We start from the raw sequence: 16,704 nt of genomic DNA on the forward strand, positions 1-16,704 counted from the left end.
TCTTTTACCCCTATGATAATTAAGGAGTTTTTCTAAAGGGCATCTTTTCATTTTTGATTAATCGGGACAAAAAACTGGTTATCTTTAATTATAAATATTTTTATTGAACTTTTTTAATTTAACTATAAAGTGCTATCGGTTATGCAACTACAATTCGATTTTAATTTAGAAATCTTGATAATTCTCGAAGTACTTAATATTTAAAAGATCAAAAAACTGTTTTTTTAAAATATAAAAAGGTACTCTTTTAAAAATCAGCTCCTCAATTATAGCTAATATTTATTGTAACTTTCAATGTGCAATCACCATATCATTTGGATCCTATAGGAGCTAGAGTTTGGAAATTTGAAATTTTCATTCTTAACATCCACCCCCGCAGTCCATATCGGAAATAAGTTGTCATAAAATCCTATATTAAATAATTTCTACATAACATACAGAAGATTTTTACAAAATTTGGAGCTTATAGGAGCTACAGCTCAGAAATTGAAATTTTAATGTTAACACCGACCCTCGCAACCCCCTGTGTCGTGAGCTATCGTAAAATTTGTTTATAAATAATTTTTACATCACTTGAAGAAAATTCTTACCAAATTTGGAGTCTGCAGAAGCTACACGGAAAGAACAAGATGACACTGAATATCATTCCAGATTATACTGGGTGAAAAAAAATTTCAGATAGTAGCTAGTATAATCCAGATTACAATGAGTATAATCCAGATTATAATCAGTATAATCCAGATATCACCCAGTATAATCTGAATTATACTAGCTATTATCTGAAAATTTTTTTTACCACAGATATCACTGAGTATAATCTGGGATGATATCCAGTGTCATCTTGCTCTTTTCGTGTATAGTTTGAAAATTAAAAATGTTCATTGTTGATACCCACCCCCGCAACCTCCTGTGGGGTGATCTATCGTAAAAATTCGTTCATAGAATATTTCTACATATCTTACAAAAGATTCCTATCAAATTTGGAGTCTCTACGCCTTGTAATTCCAGAGATATCGTAATGAGTCACGATATACTTAAAAATCTCTTATATATGTATAGATTAGGAGGAGGATTATTCATTCCAAGGCTGTTGATTAAAATAAATATATACGAGTATTACGAATTACATGTTGCTTTTTTTCACTTTAAAGTCAATACATTTGATGGCACATGAGTTATTACAAACCAGTGCATTTTTGTTCTACATTAATAAATCAAATAATAATAATAGTAGTAATAATAATAATAATCATGATCATAATCATAATCGTAATATAGATATAAATGTATTTATTTAATTTTAATCAATTTATTTATCAACTTTTTTGTTCATCTTCGCCTTTAAAACCTTACTACCCTGTAAAATGCATTAATTTTAAAATTTATATTTATATATATCATAATTTCTAAAATTCATTGCAGTACTTTTAGGTTTAATATTAGTATTTTATGTAAATAATCCAACAGTACGCTAATATTCTGACAATTGTATAAATAGTTTGTTCAGATTAATAGTACCTTGAGTCGCTCGGTAATTTAACGGACCCGTTTGTTTCTTCAATTTTTTTTTTTTTTTTTTTTTTTAATTGTTCCTTATTTACTATACGTAGATTTAAGTGTATATATTATTATAGACAAAATTAACAATTGATTGCGTTGATAAGTTACACAATAGTTTTTGTTTCCAGTCATTCTTAATTATAATAAGTAATAATATATAAAAAAGAATATCGAATAAATGAATTTACGTTATTCATGATAAGATTACATAAAAAATAATTATGTAAAAAAAATAAAAGTAAAATAGTCGCTAAAAAATATAAAAAGGAAAATGAAAATAATATTCATTGCCTCGCACTGGACCCGGCAGCTATTTTATCATCATCATTATCATTTAAGTAATTGTTTACTTTTTTTTTTTTTTTTATTTTTTAATTTTACTTTTATGTGTTATTGTATTAATGTTTACGTTATTAATAATAGATTCAATAAATTACGTCGGGCTTAGAGATCGGTATCGTACCAAGCGGCTACTTGATTGTTGTCTTGTGGAGGCGCTGGAAGTTCGTCAATGTGGTCAAAACTCAGATCCGGGTCATGTCCGACGTCCATCGCGTCCATTGCGCCGTAAGTTGATCCCCCTATTTCCAATCCTTGCATTGAGTCTATTGGAATCTGGTCATAACTTGCTGTTGAGTTGAAAGAAAAAATATTAATTAAAGCTTGGCTAAATGAAAATTTTTTTTTAATTAAAATTTTTTTTTTTTTTTTATACTGACGACAAGCGTCTGCTGCAAATATTTATCTCGAACGTTTAATCAGTGCTATAAAAAACTCAAACATCATAAACTCTGGTTTATTATTCAACTATTATTACTGTGATTATTTTAATTATTATTATTGCTATTATTGTAATATATCAACTATAATTTACAATCTCGGCGATTCTAGCTTAAGATAAACTGAAGAAATGAACCATTTAAGAAGAAAGAAGAAAGGAAGGCATTTTATTGATTTTTCAGCCTCAACAAACATCTAAAGAGGAAAAAGATTAAAGGCAGTGCAAAATACAGCTCACGAGAAGTTCGTGAATTGTTCATGCTTTCATACGGCTCGAGACTTTTTTTTTTTGCATTACCTTTGAGTTTTTTTCTAAGGATGAAGTACTTTGTCCCTTTAGATTTTTTATCTAATAAATAAATCAAACACATAAATTTAATAACCTATTTTTATAAAATTATTACAGGCACACACATGCATTAGCGTGATTATCATTCAAGCAAAAAAAAAAAGTAATTCTATGAAAATTAGCAGTGCAAGCAATCGTGTTTGTGTTACAGCATTCAACACTATTTTATTTATATGAACTTTCACCTAGTTACTGCGTTATTTTGATGGTAGTTGATTACTTAAAATTAAATCCATAGATTATGCTGCTGCCAACAAAGATTATTTTAAGTTTTTCCAGTTAATTAAACAGGACAGGCTTTGTTAGTTAGATTTTTGTTTAACTAAAATGATATAGACAATAAAAATTATTATTTTTTTTTAAATATGACTCAAAGTAAATAAAAGTAGAATTTAAAAATTAAATATTGGTCTGATAAATCGAAATTGAGAGTCTATCAACGATAGTATTATGAATGGAAATGAATTTTACGACTTACCTTGAGGCTGATAAGCACGTCCGCCGTGACTGCTGTGAACGCTAGGGGGTCCCTGTCCATACATACCATCATAGCCTGGTTCAGTACCGAGCATGTCCTGAAGATTATGTACCAAGGATCAACAAAAATGTCTAATAGTATGTGGGGAAATTACTGAGAAGAGTTTCATTATTGTAGGACAATAAACAAACAAATGGAATTAACATACATGTGCAAACTGAGGTAATTGGGATTATTAATTTAGGTATTCAATGTTATGACACTTTTGTATCTATGAATTTATTTTTAACACTGAGCAATGTGAGTGAGATCGTTTATGAGGAAAGTGCCAAAACAAATAAATACTAATATAATTTATACTGATTTATTATTTTTAGACATACGAGTGGATTTAATAGTGCAATGTCAATCGTATGTCTTTGTGATAAATAATAAATAATAAATAATTGGTACATGAATTATTCTAATAAATAATTGTGCCAGTGTGCAAGTACTTGTAAAAATAAAACAGGAAAAGTAATAAATAAAAATGATAAATTGTATACTCAAAACTACTGACATTTAGCAACTGCAAAGTGCCATTTAAATAAAATAGTACGAAAAATTAAAAGCTTGCGCTTGAGCGATTCGTATAATAAATTTATCATAATAACATTCATCCTACTTTTAACCGTCCAATAAAACTTATTTTTACTCAGAATATTTAAATAAAATATGTCACTAATTAAAAAGTGAAAAAAATAATATTACCTGTAAATCTGGGCCCATAATTCCGAAATCTGGATTATTCCACATATTCGTATCTTCGCGTAATGAATTTGTCAGCTCCATTGATATACGTTTTTTATAGTCTTGGGGTTTGTCCTCGCTCATACGGAATAAAACAGCGGCAGCGTAAGTTGCGACAGCCTCGTTTCTCGAGTGCAGTAATTCTGTCAGCGGTGCTGTGGCACCCTCTTGTTCTATCATCTCGGCACCCTCTTTGTCGGCTGCCAGCTCACAAAGCACACCCGCAGCGACTCGTTGAATATTTTCAATCTCATTAAACAGTAACTATTCACAAAGCAAACAAATATGAATGATTCATTAATTAATGCTATTATTAATGAATAGTGTTAATAAATTATTTAAAATAATCTGTACCTGTACGAAGATAGGAATGACATTTTGAGATCGTATGATTGCTCTATTGTGAGACTCTCGCGCGAGAATGTGGAGCGTACCGACAATTCCTTCGACAATTTCCTCCATACGGACTCCATCCGCATAAACTTGCTGGCTTCCCATGGCAGTGACAGATGCTCGTTGCTATAAATTAATTAATTAATTTATTTATTTCAACTAAATCTATAAATAAATATTTAATTTAACAATAATAATAATTATTATTATTATAAATAAACCTACTCGTTCAGTGTCTTGGAATGCTCGCATTAGATGCCTGACGAGATGATGAATAGCACCGTGTTCACGTAAAGGCACGTGATTAGCTTGACAGAGAGTCAGATTGCGAATCAAACCAATAACAGCCTTAACCAAGGGCCAGCGTGACGGAGGGTGAAGTAATTTAACTATCACCTGTATACCGTAATTTACGCGCACGGAATTCTGTGCCATTTCAGCCTCTACGTGTCGTGATGTCAAGTGACGTAAAGCACAGACCGCCGGTTCTGTTATTTCCTCACGATCCCCAGCATTTACGATTGTACGAATCAGGGCTTCAACACCTCCGACTTGACATACTGTGATCTATTTAATAAACATTTTTTTTTATTATTTACAATTGATAAAATTATTGATATTTCTTAAATTAAAATTTGCATATTATTTACCTTATTACGCTGATTGTTGCATGTGAGATTTGAAAGAATTCCAGCAGCGCAGGTGACAACATTGACGTCTGTGGATGCGAGAACTTGTACGAGACTCTGGAGCAGTCCTTCCAAGCCATCAACTTTAGTACCAGCGTCCGAAAGATTGCGCAGAGTCCAGAGACAGTTTTGAACAAGTCTTTGACTTGGGTTGCCCAAGTGCATTGCGAGTGCTTGCATACCACCAGCTTCAACGATTGCTGGCTTGTTGCTCGCACATACTGATAATACTGTAATTTTCATTAGGATTATCATCAGTATTACTATTTACATTTTAATTGTCAAGTATTTATGGGTTGCAGTCAACTAGTCTGACTGACAACATTCCGAATTAATAAATTACTAGAACTTGGAAAGTTAATATAAAATAATTAATTTTACAAATTTTTAAATTCCGAAAAATATAATGTTGAATAGAGGAAAAAACTAAAGATATATTACTGCTTTAGTAATAATTAACTTCAGACAAATAAATAAATAAAGTTCATTAAATAATGTTATTACGTTGTCAAAGGTCTATTTTTATAATTTATATAAATATGTAATACTCAAAAATGTTAAACGACATGCGCCATTGAGAATTACTTTGGTATCTCTGTTATTGGCCCTTAGGCTGTTGAGATTTATATAAAAAAAATAAATAAATAAATTAGCAAAATCTTTCGAAGTCACAAAGTCTCAATAAATTAAAAAACATGACAACGAAAATTTTTCCGCCAAAATGGAAGAACAGACGAACACTCATTTAGCCGAAAAATGTAAATATATAGTTATTTGGATGAGTAATTTTCGGCCGAATTATTATTCGGATGAATATACACCGGAACGAACCTTTTTCGAAATTAAATTAGTTTTAACTCTTGAGGAATATAAAATTTATGTTTATCTATATTCAAGAGCTCGGTGTTTTATAATTAACAAAATTGTTTTTCGGCTGATATTCTATTTAAGCTAATGTATTTTATAAACTTTGAATGAAGCGGAATTTAAAATTTTCTAGAGTTTTGATAATTCGAAATGTTGTCGGTCTGACTGGTTGACCGCAACCCGTATTTATAAATAAATAAATAAAAAAAATAACCTTTTAAAACACGTGAAGTAGTCCACAAAAGCTTCTCGTAGTCATAAGTACGCATGATACGTACAAGCTCAATTGGCCCTTGTGAAGCGAGAATAATAAGTTTACTTTCCTGGTTACCGTAAGCGAGAATTTGGAGACAGTCGGTGACGATTGCCAGAAATTTGACGTTATTACGCTGAAGTAACGCAACCATTTTTTGGAGTCCACCAGCCAGGCGTACTGCCATTTTTGAGCCGTCCTGGTGGAGCAGAAGGTTGTGAAGAGTTGTAATGGCGTAAAATAGAACAGACTCGACACCAGAGCTGAGCAACTTAACGAGAGCTGGGATTCCACCGCTCTTAAAGATAGCCAGCAGACCCTGTCTGTGGTGAGACAAGTTGTGTAGAGTACCCACGGCAGCTTTTGTCGACTCTAGGTCGTCGCTGTTGGAGATAGCGCGAACTAAAGCCGCGACCATCTGAGAGCTGTTCATGATGGCGTGCCGAGCAGCCTCCTTCTTTGATAGCTGATGGACCATCATGGCTGCGTGAGATACGATCACTTGATCTTCATCGTTAAGGAGCTTTATCAGCTCCGGAATGGCTCGAGTTGCCAAGTCCGCGTCGTCTTGGTAGTTTATCAAGTTGACAACCGCGTGCTTCAGCATCTGACTTGGCTCGGCTAAGCGCTGAACTGCTGTCGGCTGAGCCGGGTCGAATTGAGTCGATGGAATTTCAATACCTTCTTCCAATGTCTCCGGGAACATCGCAGCGCGTACACGTTGTGAACGTGTATGGCTCAGTTGTGAATTCATTTCTGATTTTTTTAAATAAAATTTTAATTAGTTATTAATTGCTCGTCGTCAGATTTAAAAATATAAATTAATTCACTTGGATATTTTTAATTAATTAATATTTATTTTAATTTTTGCTAAACGTTTTGAATTTTTTTGCTGTATCAAGTACTCAGATAAATTATAAAGAGGAAAAATTACGTCAATTAATTCAGATAAAATTTTTTTTGTTGCTTTAAGTACTTGCAAGTTTAAGAAATAAATGTTGAATGGAATATAAATTGATAATATCCTAGTCAATAAATTCATTTTATTTAATATTTTTTTAAGCTATTGTAAAATATATTTTACCATCAACTTGGTCTTGAGTAAATCCCTGAGGATACCCTTGATCTAAGTCGAACATCAGTTGATCTCCTTCCATTTCATCGTCATCCTTTCCAGATAATGATGGAGCTTGTGTTGCGGCTCCAGAATGGATACCAGAGTCACCCATGTATGAATTTTGCTGCCACATCAGGGTCTGCTCCTTAGCTGAACCCATTGGTAAGTCACCCGGTCCTTGGTAGTTACCATGAGACACTAAAAATACAAAATATTTATTATCAATTTATTCGACTGTATAAATTGAAACTATCGACAGTTTAAAGCTCAAATGCATGTAAAAATCAATGCTATAATTTTTTTTGTTTTTGCAGAGAAATATTTAATAAAATATTCATAAATTTTTTAAAATTCAGCACATTTAAATTGAAATTTATACAGTATTTTAAAACCACCAGTTTAAAATTTTAAATTTTTAAATTTAAAAAAAAACCAATTGAAATTTTTAATTAAAAAAAAAAAAAACATACCAGGTCTCATTTGATTGGAACTCATGGCTCCAGTTGTATGTAGACACCTGAAAAATAATAATATTATTGTAGTAAAAAAATCAAAACAATTGTTTACCCGTGTGTCAAATGAAGAAATGGAGTATTACGATAATTTAAATTAGCAATGACATTAAATTTAGCTGTCATTTTACAATTGTTTTAATTTTTTTTAACAAAAAAAATTATTTTAAAAAAATTGCATTTTTAATTTATTAAAATTTCTACAAGTCAATTTTTTTAATAATTTTTTTTTTTGCTATAATTTATTTGTTAAAGAAAATTAAAACAATTGTAAAATGACAGCTAAATTTAATGTCATAAATTAGCAAGTATACTGGGAAAAAAAAAAAAAAAAAAAAAAAAAAAAAAAAATTACTTTTACTCAATTGACAATTTTTTGGTTGAAGTAACTTGATGACGATCAAATATTTTATTATTATTAATTATTAATTACTGAAGAGAATATTAATATTTATCTTTGGATAATAGATAAACAAGAGAATAGTTTTATTTAAATTAAATAAAAATTATTTCAATCATTTTAATGACATTAAAGTTAGCTGTCACTTGACAATTTTTTAATTCTTTTTAACAAATAAATTTGCTCCAAAAAATTATTTTAAAAAAATTGCATTTGTAGTTTTTAAAAATTTTTAAATGTCAATTGTTTTTATAAATTTTTTTTTACCATAATTTATTTGTTCAAAAAATGATCAAACATCTGCTAAGTTAATTTTCATATCAATTTAACAAGTTCTTAAGCTAAGAATATATATTTTTGAAAATTTTCAAGAACATAAATTCTTGTATCAATAAAATTTTCTCAATAAAGTATTTTTTTTTCTCACTGTATAATATAATAATATTGAGATTGTTAATTGGTCGTTAGCGTACACAAGATTGAATAGACAACTACAAAGGGTCAGTCACCGCGTAGGATGCTTATATTCGAACCGGAAGATGCTGGAGTGGACTGAATCTCGTATCGGGTCGCAATCTAGCAATGAAAACTAAAAAAGGTTGAATTTTTGAGCACAAGTATCGTTAATTATCCGTATTCTCTATACTATATTCTATATTTTATATTCCATCCAGCGTTACTTAAACATCGGTGCGCATTTACTAAAACGTGTACAAAGTCGCGCATAAAGGACGCTGAAGATTTTCCAATAAACGAAAGTACAACGACTATGACGCTGGTGAGAGCGGTCTAGCGCGGGGGTGGTATTTCACGAGGAGCAAGCGGAGCAGAGTATACCGTAGCGCCGTACATATATACCATCGACGTCCATAGTGTGGTATATTATATCATATGTGTTTAGCTTTAGATCTTACTCGTTCTCTCTTTGTCTGTCAAAGAGCCCTGTGACTGTCAAGTACAACAAAGGATTGCAGAATCCAATGCATTACCATTTTCATGACAAGTCCTGCGCGAGCGTCGACGGGGAACCCGAGGTGTGGGCCCGGGGGGTGCTTCCTCAATCTCACTCCACTACTACAGACTTCTACACTGGTGTACACGTCCACGTAATGATGAAAGGAACGCGGCAACAAAGTCAGAGAACTTTAAAGAGAAATAGAGACAGAGAGAGAAGGGAAGTAACTGGAAAGGACTGAGTCGAAATGCATCATGAGCGGGAGTGAGACAGCATGACTGTACTGAGAATAGAGAGCGCACTGTGCAACACACTTTGACACACCCTAGGTAAACACACCAAATATTATTGTTTATTTCAATTATTTTTTTTATTTTAATCAATCAGGAATACTCACCGCTATCGAGGTAGACACCACTTCGGTATTTAGAGGATCCGGGTTGGTTATCACCTATGAATCACTCGATAACAATAAATTACTCACACGTAACACCAGCTCCCTCGGTATCTTGCGGAGATCTGTCAAGTAAAGATGGCGGATCTCCCGAAGCAGTTCGCTGGGCGACCGCAGCGCTGTGAAATATTTTTGAAGCTCTTGACAAGAGAGTTGTAGGTGGCGGGGCACTTGTTAGTCAGTGACGCTCAGCTTCTGATGACGCCATGACGCCAGCGTTTTTCTCCAGTTTGCCAGTGCGCAAATGCTGGTTTTTGTATGGTATTTTGTAACCTAGAATTGAATAGAAAGAAAGCAAGTACTCAGGTATAGGTATATTCATTTGGGTCTGCCTTACCTGCTAACAGCTAATCCGAATTATGTACTGTAGATGGAAGAATACATACCTGCTACTGATCCAGGGGCTCTTTGTTAGAGTTTAAATCTACTATGGGTAATTTTATTTATTTTTGTAGTCATCAATATTTAATGACAGGGCTCTTATTTTTGGAATTCGGTTTTTTTTTTTTTTTTTTTTTTTTTAAAAAGTAGTTTTTAGTAGAAAATGTACAGAATGTTTATATGAACAAAAAGCGACGAGTAAACAATGACATTAAATTTAGCTGTCACTTCTCAATTTTTTATATTTTTTTTAACAAATAAATTATACCAAAAAAAAAAAATGATCAAAAAAATAATTTCTTAGAAATAATTGTTTTGTTAAAGAAAATTTAAAAATTGTCAAGTGAAAGCTAACTTTAATGTCATGAGTAAACAAGAGTAATGTAATGGTATTTTTTTTTAAATAATGTCATACGTGATGATAATGATTTGAAGTATGATCAAAAAAAGTTTAAGATTTAAAAAAAGATTATGAGGGTGAATTCAGCAGACTAGCTAATTTTGGAGAATTTTTAGATTAATTTTAACTTAATGGTTGTGAAAAAAATCTAAAAAATTTCATAGAAAAAACTTGTGAAAATTTCCATATGCATTTTTTTATACTATTTCTTCTGTAATAAATAAATTGTTTATAAATTATTAAAAAATTATCAGATGTCTGATAAATTCACATTCATAAAAGATTAGAGTTTTAGTGAATTATATTTTGATAAAATTTAAGAAAACTAAATTCTATACTAAAAAATTAATTTATTAAATTTAAGGAGATTATGTATTTTAAAATATGGACAAATTGATTTTTTAACATTTTATCTAAATTTTCATGAAGTTGACAGATATTAAAATTTTTTTTTTGAATTTTATAGCAATTAAATTATTAAAAAAAAATTAAATTAAAAAGTTTCACATGTGAAAATTAATGACAATTACAAGTGAAAATTTTTTTATTGTAATTAATTTGTTAAAAAATTTTTAAAAAATGACAGCTGACCGCTAACTTCAGTATTATTTATCTAAAACTATTTTTATTATTTTTTAACTTCCCGCAAATAATATTGAAAATTTTCCAATTAAGGGAAGTTATTGATTTCGGTACGATTTTCGAAAATCGAGAAACAAATTTTTGTCGTACGATTTCTCAAAAATGAATTAACCGATTGAATTCTACGACACGTCATTCGAAAGAGTTTATTAAAACTTGGATCTGATTAGATTTGAGAGATAATTCATCGAGCTATTCCGAAGAAATTAAAAAAATTCGAATTTTTATATTTTTTTAAAAATATCTTTAAAGCGTGCGAAAAAATCATAATAAAACCATGTATACATTTTTTATGCTTAAAAAACTACGTCGAATGCTTCTCGGAAAATGTCCACTACATTTGACTAGGTCTTACAAATATGATTCTGACCTTTTGAATTTTTCTGACCTTAACATTACAATTTAAAAGAAGAAGAAAATAGATAAATTTGACATTTAAAATCTGTTATTCGAGATACTCTATGACCTCTTGATTAATTGGTGTGCTCAATATTCTCGTTCGTTTGCGTTAAACACATTTAAAAATTTTTAAAAGTTGATTACCATCCTATTATCATTATCCTCCAGGTTGGCTTAAAGTTAGCGTGCGCGTGGGCGAATACCATAATACATATTATTTCTAGTCAACTGTGCGAAAATCATCGATAAACTTTAGTTACACATATTTATGGTTATTATTACATTATTTAATACTTATTCCCATCATCTTCTGGACTCTTCTCAGGTTCGCTCAGCTCATGCACAGAGCATCCAGCATCATATAATTATATGCCTGTTAACGAATGAATTATAGCGCCAGCTCGGAGACACTCTGTGATTTATGGATATTCTTTTATTTGAGGGAGTAGAGTCACTGCAGAGTGCGACACCCTGATAAGTGTCGACGATAATATGCTAATATATAATGATTTGTGGTGACGGTAACTTCCGCGTTAATCCACCTAAACGCAGCTGAATCTCCATTCTCCAACCAGTCAATTATTTCTCAGTACACATTTCATACATCTTATCCGTAATCCTCCTCCTCTTATTTATTTAGAGGTCATTGGAATTTTTTCCACACATCCATTCTGAAATCTGGGTTAGTATTATTAATGTCACACGTGGTAAAATTTTTAAAATTAATTTTACTTATTTGTACTTTTATTTACAGATTTTGGAATTGTAAAAAAAAATTTTAAAAGCTATTCTACCCTGAAAAAAAAACTAATTTGAATCAAGAAAACAATTTTTAAGAGTTTCATTGTCTTGAATCAAGTAAAATTTATATAAACCAAGAAAAATTTCTTAGTTTGAGAATTTTTCTATTCAAATTAAGAAGATGCAGTTTTTCAAAATAATTTACTTATTTACTCAAATCGTAATTTTATATTGTGGGTTAGTATTATCACATATTTCTATTTTTAAGCATTGGAAAAAATTGCTCCAAGAAGAAATTATTTCAGAAGCAATTTTAATATTGACAATCTCAAATCATCTCCAGTTTTTGTCAAACTCTAGGTAATATTTTATAAAAATATTTTGGGTTATATGACATAATAAATGCTGGGTTATCTTCCCCCCTCCAACTCAGAGTATTGCTGACACGAGCGTTTATGTCTACATAAATTCTCATTTGAACCTCCGATAATAAAGTAAGCAAGAGCAGGGCAGGGGGACAGACACGGTTGCCCGGTTCGGCGAGCACAAGTCGATGCATAGATCACCAGAGGAACGCGTTTCGCTTTGGACCTCTGCTGGTGTGGTGGTTGGAGGCACCAGCCAGTACAGCTGAAGGGAAAGAAGAAGCAGAAGAAGAAGAAAGACGGCACTGTGCCAGCCAATATATACGCACGAATGTGTACAATATTATGGTGTTTGCAGTGTACTGGATCAAGAGTTCTATGGTCGGTACTGTATTTTTACACGCACGTGTGCTGCATCCGTGTGCCGATAGCATCCCGCAAAAGAGGAAGATAAAGAAAGAGACAGTAGGATGCTTAATTATATGCATTCTCAGAATCTGGTTGGATCTCAGCTCTAGACTCTGGAGCTGGAGCTCTAATGCCAAAGAACAGACAAGAGTGTATGTGTATTTTGCAGCGACGCTACTCCACTGGTGTTTGCGTCCGGTCACAAGAACTAAAGTAGGAGGGGTAGGTAGAAGAGGAGTTGAAGGCGACCCCCTTATTTACGACCCCCCTTGCCATAATGCGAAAGGTGGTTTAGAGGTATCGAACTCCTTCCTTTTCGCTTTCCTCGCCTTTTGGTGTGTGTATGAGAGTCATCCTGTCGTTGTTCCTTGTTTTTGTTCTATTCGGTGTATATATTTATTTATTTATTTATTTCTTTCTTTCTTTATACATTTATTTATTATACCTTTTTTTTCTCTTTCTTTATCATCGCTACCTCTCTTTTTCACCAGCGTCCACTCGAATTATTAATTCTGTCGACGAATTGATATATATATTTACGGCTAGCTGTTTTCGAAAGAGGAAAGAGGAAACAGCTCTGCTCAACAAAAAGAGAGAGATCTACTCCGACATTCTCTTTATTTATTACACTCCGAGAAGATGTCCTCGTACACACTACTTGACTAATACTCGCCTGCCCAAAAAAATTATAATAATAAATTCACTATTTTTTTTTTTCCCCATTCATTCATCTTTTTTTATTTTTTTTTCTCTCAATCGTTTTTATTTAAATTTTCGTCAACTCGATATATAACAAAATAATGAATATATTTAACCGATTGGTTTATTTTATTTGTTCGGTTATCGCGATCGGTCCTCATGTGTCACAAATAACCGGGAACTTATGATAATTGTCTGAGTACTTGAAATGATTTGAAAGTACACACTGCGTGTGAAAATAATGACATGGTTTATATATTTTGTTCTTAGATCTCGGTACACCTGTGACGACGACAGTAAATATATGTACATAGTGAAGAGACGGGTGTGTTGTTGGATGTGTCACGTGTGGGAGTAGAAAACCCGACAGCCCGTATCGGAATTGCAAGCAAGTAAACCGGGTATGGCAAGCAGATAAGTTATTGGCGGTCCTCCTCAAATGGCCAGCAGCAAGAGTTGGTCTGTATTATATTGTATGTCTATAGTTATTTAGTGTTCAGTATTTAGCGAGGGTGTTGTCACAAGTCTTAATCAGTGTTGAATTGATAAGACTGTACGACTGGTTACTGGTAACTGGTATATGTATGCCAATAACAGTGTATATGTAATGTGTCGATGCAATTCCAGGTCCAGGGTTTTCTGGCTCTGGTCCTCGACAGCCGAGAGATTGTGTGGACGTGGCCATCACTGATGAGTGGGCAACCCACACTAAACCTCGTGAAGTTAGCAATAGTTGGTGAGACAGCGACAGCGACAAACAAGACGACATCAGAACCGTCTCTACTTGCTCTGGCTCTTTCTCCTGATATCAGGACTGTAAATCCGGGATTTTATTCGCCCGGTATCGAGGTTTATAGTGTGTCCTTACAGTACACACTGTCTTTGGGTCTATATGTAGAGGTGAATTATGTCCAAGTATCGGGTTTTGAGACGTTTGCATATCTTCGAGCAAGGTTCTCTTGTGTGCTGGCACTAAAGTCCAAGATCCTTCTCAAGTTGGACCCGAGAGAGAGCTGATCCAGAGGAAATGTACAGGAATTCAAGATATTTTCAGTCTGTCACCTAAACCGAGTCCGAAAGACCGGGAACCAGCCATTCTTATTTGACTGGTCCATTTATAGTACAAGTTATATATCGCGTAGACATTAAAGTCATAGCCGTATACATATTAACGTCGTGTGGAAAGCCGTCTTATCTTGCTCGTTTCGTTGGGTTATTAACCGACTGTCTGATGGCCAATTAAATTTATCGGGAAGCACTGAGTAAGAGTATATACGCGTTTTACCTGGACTGCATTATCTTTGAGTTTATGTTGGGACTCAGCATTCTGATGGCCTTGCTTGGGACAGAATGACAGCTGGCATCTTATTATATGAGTTGCGATCAAGAATTATGCCCGTCGATTATCTCTCGCGACTATATTTAACGAACCTACATATGTACATATTATTATAATTATAATTATAAATAAAAGGCGTGTTGTACATAAACATCTCGAGCTGTCTCGATTATAAATAAAATAATAATTCGCGTGAATATTTAATCAACCAGTACCAGCATATTTGATAGTAGGTTATTCTCGTTCTCTCTTCCTCTCTAACTTTTAGCTTTTTGCACGATCAGTTTAATGTTTAATGTTTAATGGATTTTTGTTTATATATCTGTTGCAGTTGTTTCCATAAAATGCATCCCCCGAGACGATGTTCGCTATAGAGAGCATTAAAATCACAGAACGAGTGCGTGACTTGAGACAGTACGCGGAAATTTGCAACAAACCTTTGATCGGGCTTGTAGCAATCGAGGTAATCGGATAGCTGCTCAACAACCTCTCCAGAGGAATGCCGGAAACTAAAAAAACAAAGACCGACAGAAAACACTCAAGTAGAATACATTATTACTCAATATCGCCTAAAAAATAATTCCTGTGTAGTCTGTACAGTCTGAAGAATATAGAGGGATCTTACATCTGCAGGTTGTATATTGTATGAATAATATGTACACATTATTTGAATGGGCAAATCGATAAGAACTTATGAGGCCGGAAGTACCTAAGATATCGATGTTAAATGCCCGTTTAAATTTAAATTACACGTATATATAATATTTATTTATTGAAGAGATGTTTATTTGGGGAGAGACCGGCATCAAGAGTCGAGTCCGTTCCGTTGGTATACCCGCGCCGGCTGAAAAAAATAAAATACGGTGAATTTTAAATAAAACTTGATGAACGAATAATTATCGTCTTAATGTTAATCCACCGATAAGATAGGACACATATTATATGAATATATATATGAAGGCATATACGCACTTAAGGCTCGAGAATTCACGACAGACATCAATAGCCTCAATAAATAAAGTGGATTCGATTCAATTTTCATAAATAAGAGGGCATTCAAATGAGAAGGAATGATGAGGATGTGCCGGCGGTCGCGATAGCGGAGGCGGGGATTCTTCTTGGATTATTGCGATCGCAGATGAATAAGGAGAGAAGAAAAATAAGAGGAGGTGGATGTAGCAAAAGGTATATGTTTCTCAAAGTCGTTTCTTCTGATATAATATGTATATATGTTACCACTCGGTCTATGTAGTGTGCGAATGATGAGTATGCATTCATTCACTCTTATTATTATCATTATTATTGTTATTCTCTGTCTCTTTTTCATGTGTTTTGCTATCTTTATCGGCGAGTTAAATGCTGAATAGTCACTGATGCTGTGTGACTGTTTGGTTGTCTGAGGCATGGCAAGTTTTGGGTGCAGGCTAGCCAGCAAGTGATCTAAGCGATGCGACAGCGGGGAGTAAGCTGGATATATTACCGCCCGAGAGCTTGCTGTTTTCAACCAATTATTTCTACTTGTAGTTGCATGACGGCCCGGGCTGGGTCGGGGGCGGCACGTCGTACGAGAAAGAGGCGAGTTAATGCCATAAATACATCACCGTTATGGATGCCAGCAATTATATGAGACTTGGACGAGTGGACGATGGAGCAGCTTCGAAAGTATATATATATATATATATATATATATATATATATATATATATATATATATATATATATATATATATATAT

The 16,704-nt window shown here is 33.0% G+C and overlaps 2 protein-coding genes across 6 annotated transcripts in view; one reads left to right on the forward strand and one right to left on the reverse strand.

Moving 5' to 3' along the window:
• Positions 1-1,116: 1,116 nt before the first annotated feature.
• Positions 1,117-9,686, reverse strand: Arm (armadillo). Of its 3 annotated transcripts, XM_074247124.1 has the most exons (11): positions 9,540-9,649; positions 9,177-9,467; positions 7,746-7,792; positions 7,243-7,473; positions 6,120-6,914; positions 5,000-5,268; positions 4,575-4,916; positions 4,311-4,475; positions 3,918-4,220; positions 3,168-3,264; positions 1,117-2,189 (listed from the first exon to the last, which is right to left on the reverse strand). In XM_074247124.1, the coding sequence occupies exons 3-11, from the start codon at positions 7,768-7,770 to the stop codon at positions 2,005-2,007; spliced, it is 2,412 nt and encodes an 803-aa protein (XP_074103225.1). In that variant the 5' UTR covers positions 7,771-7,792; positions 9,177-9,467; positions 9,540-9,649; the 3' UTR covers positions 1,117-2,004. The 3 variants fall into 3 exon arrangements, with proteins under 3 accessions (XP_074103225.1, XP_074103224.1, XP_074103226.1); XM_074247123.1 differs by lacking the exon at positions 9,177-9,467 and having other exon boundaries at positions 9,540-9,684; XM_074247125.1 differs by lacking the exons at positions 3,168-3,264; positions 9,177-9,467 and having other exon boundaries at positions 2,029-2,189; positions 9,540-9,686.
• A 6,127-nt stretch (positions 9,687-15,813) lies between these two features.
• Positions 15,814-16,704, forward strand: part of Tio (zinc finger domain-containing protein tiptop) — a 173,446-nt gene continuing 172,555 nt past the window's right edge. The window contains exons 1-2 of one of the 3 annotated variants that reach the window (XM_074247116.1): positions 15,814-16,432; positions 16,495-16,632. The gene's annotated coding sequence lies outside the window, so the exon portion shown is untranslated. Of the gene's footprint in view, positions 16,633-16,704 lie in introns of all 3 variants that reach the window. The other 2 variants (XM_074247117.1, XM_074247119.1) reach the window with 2 other exon arrangements.

Source organism: Cotesia typhae, unplaced genomic scaffold, assembly GCF_013202065.1.
Source record: "Cotesia typhae breed Kobodo isofemale line unplaced genomic scaffold, CoteBio_Ctyphae contig_48, whole genome shotgun sequence".
NCBI lineage: Eukaryota > Metazoa > Arthropoda > Insecta > Hymenoptera > Braconidae > Cotesia > Cotesia typhae.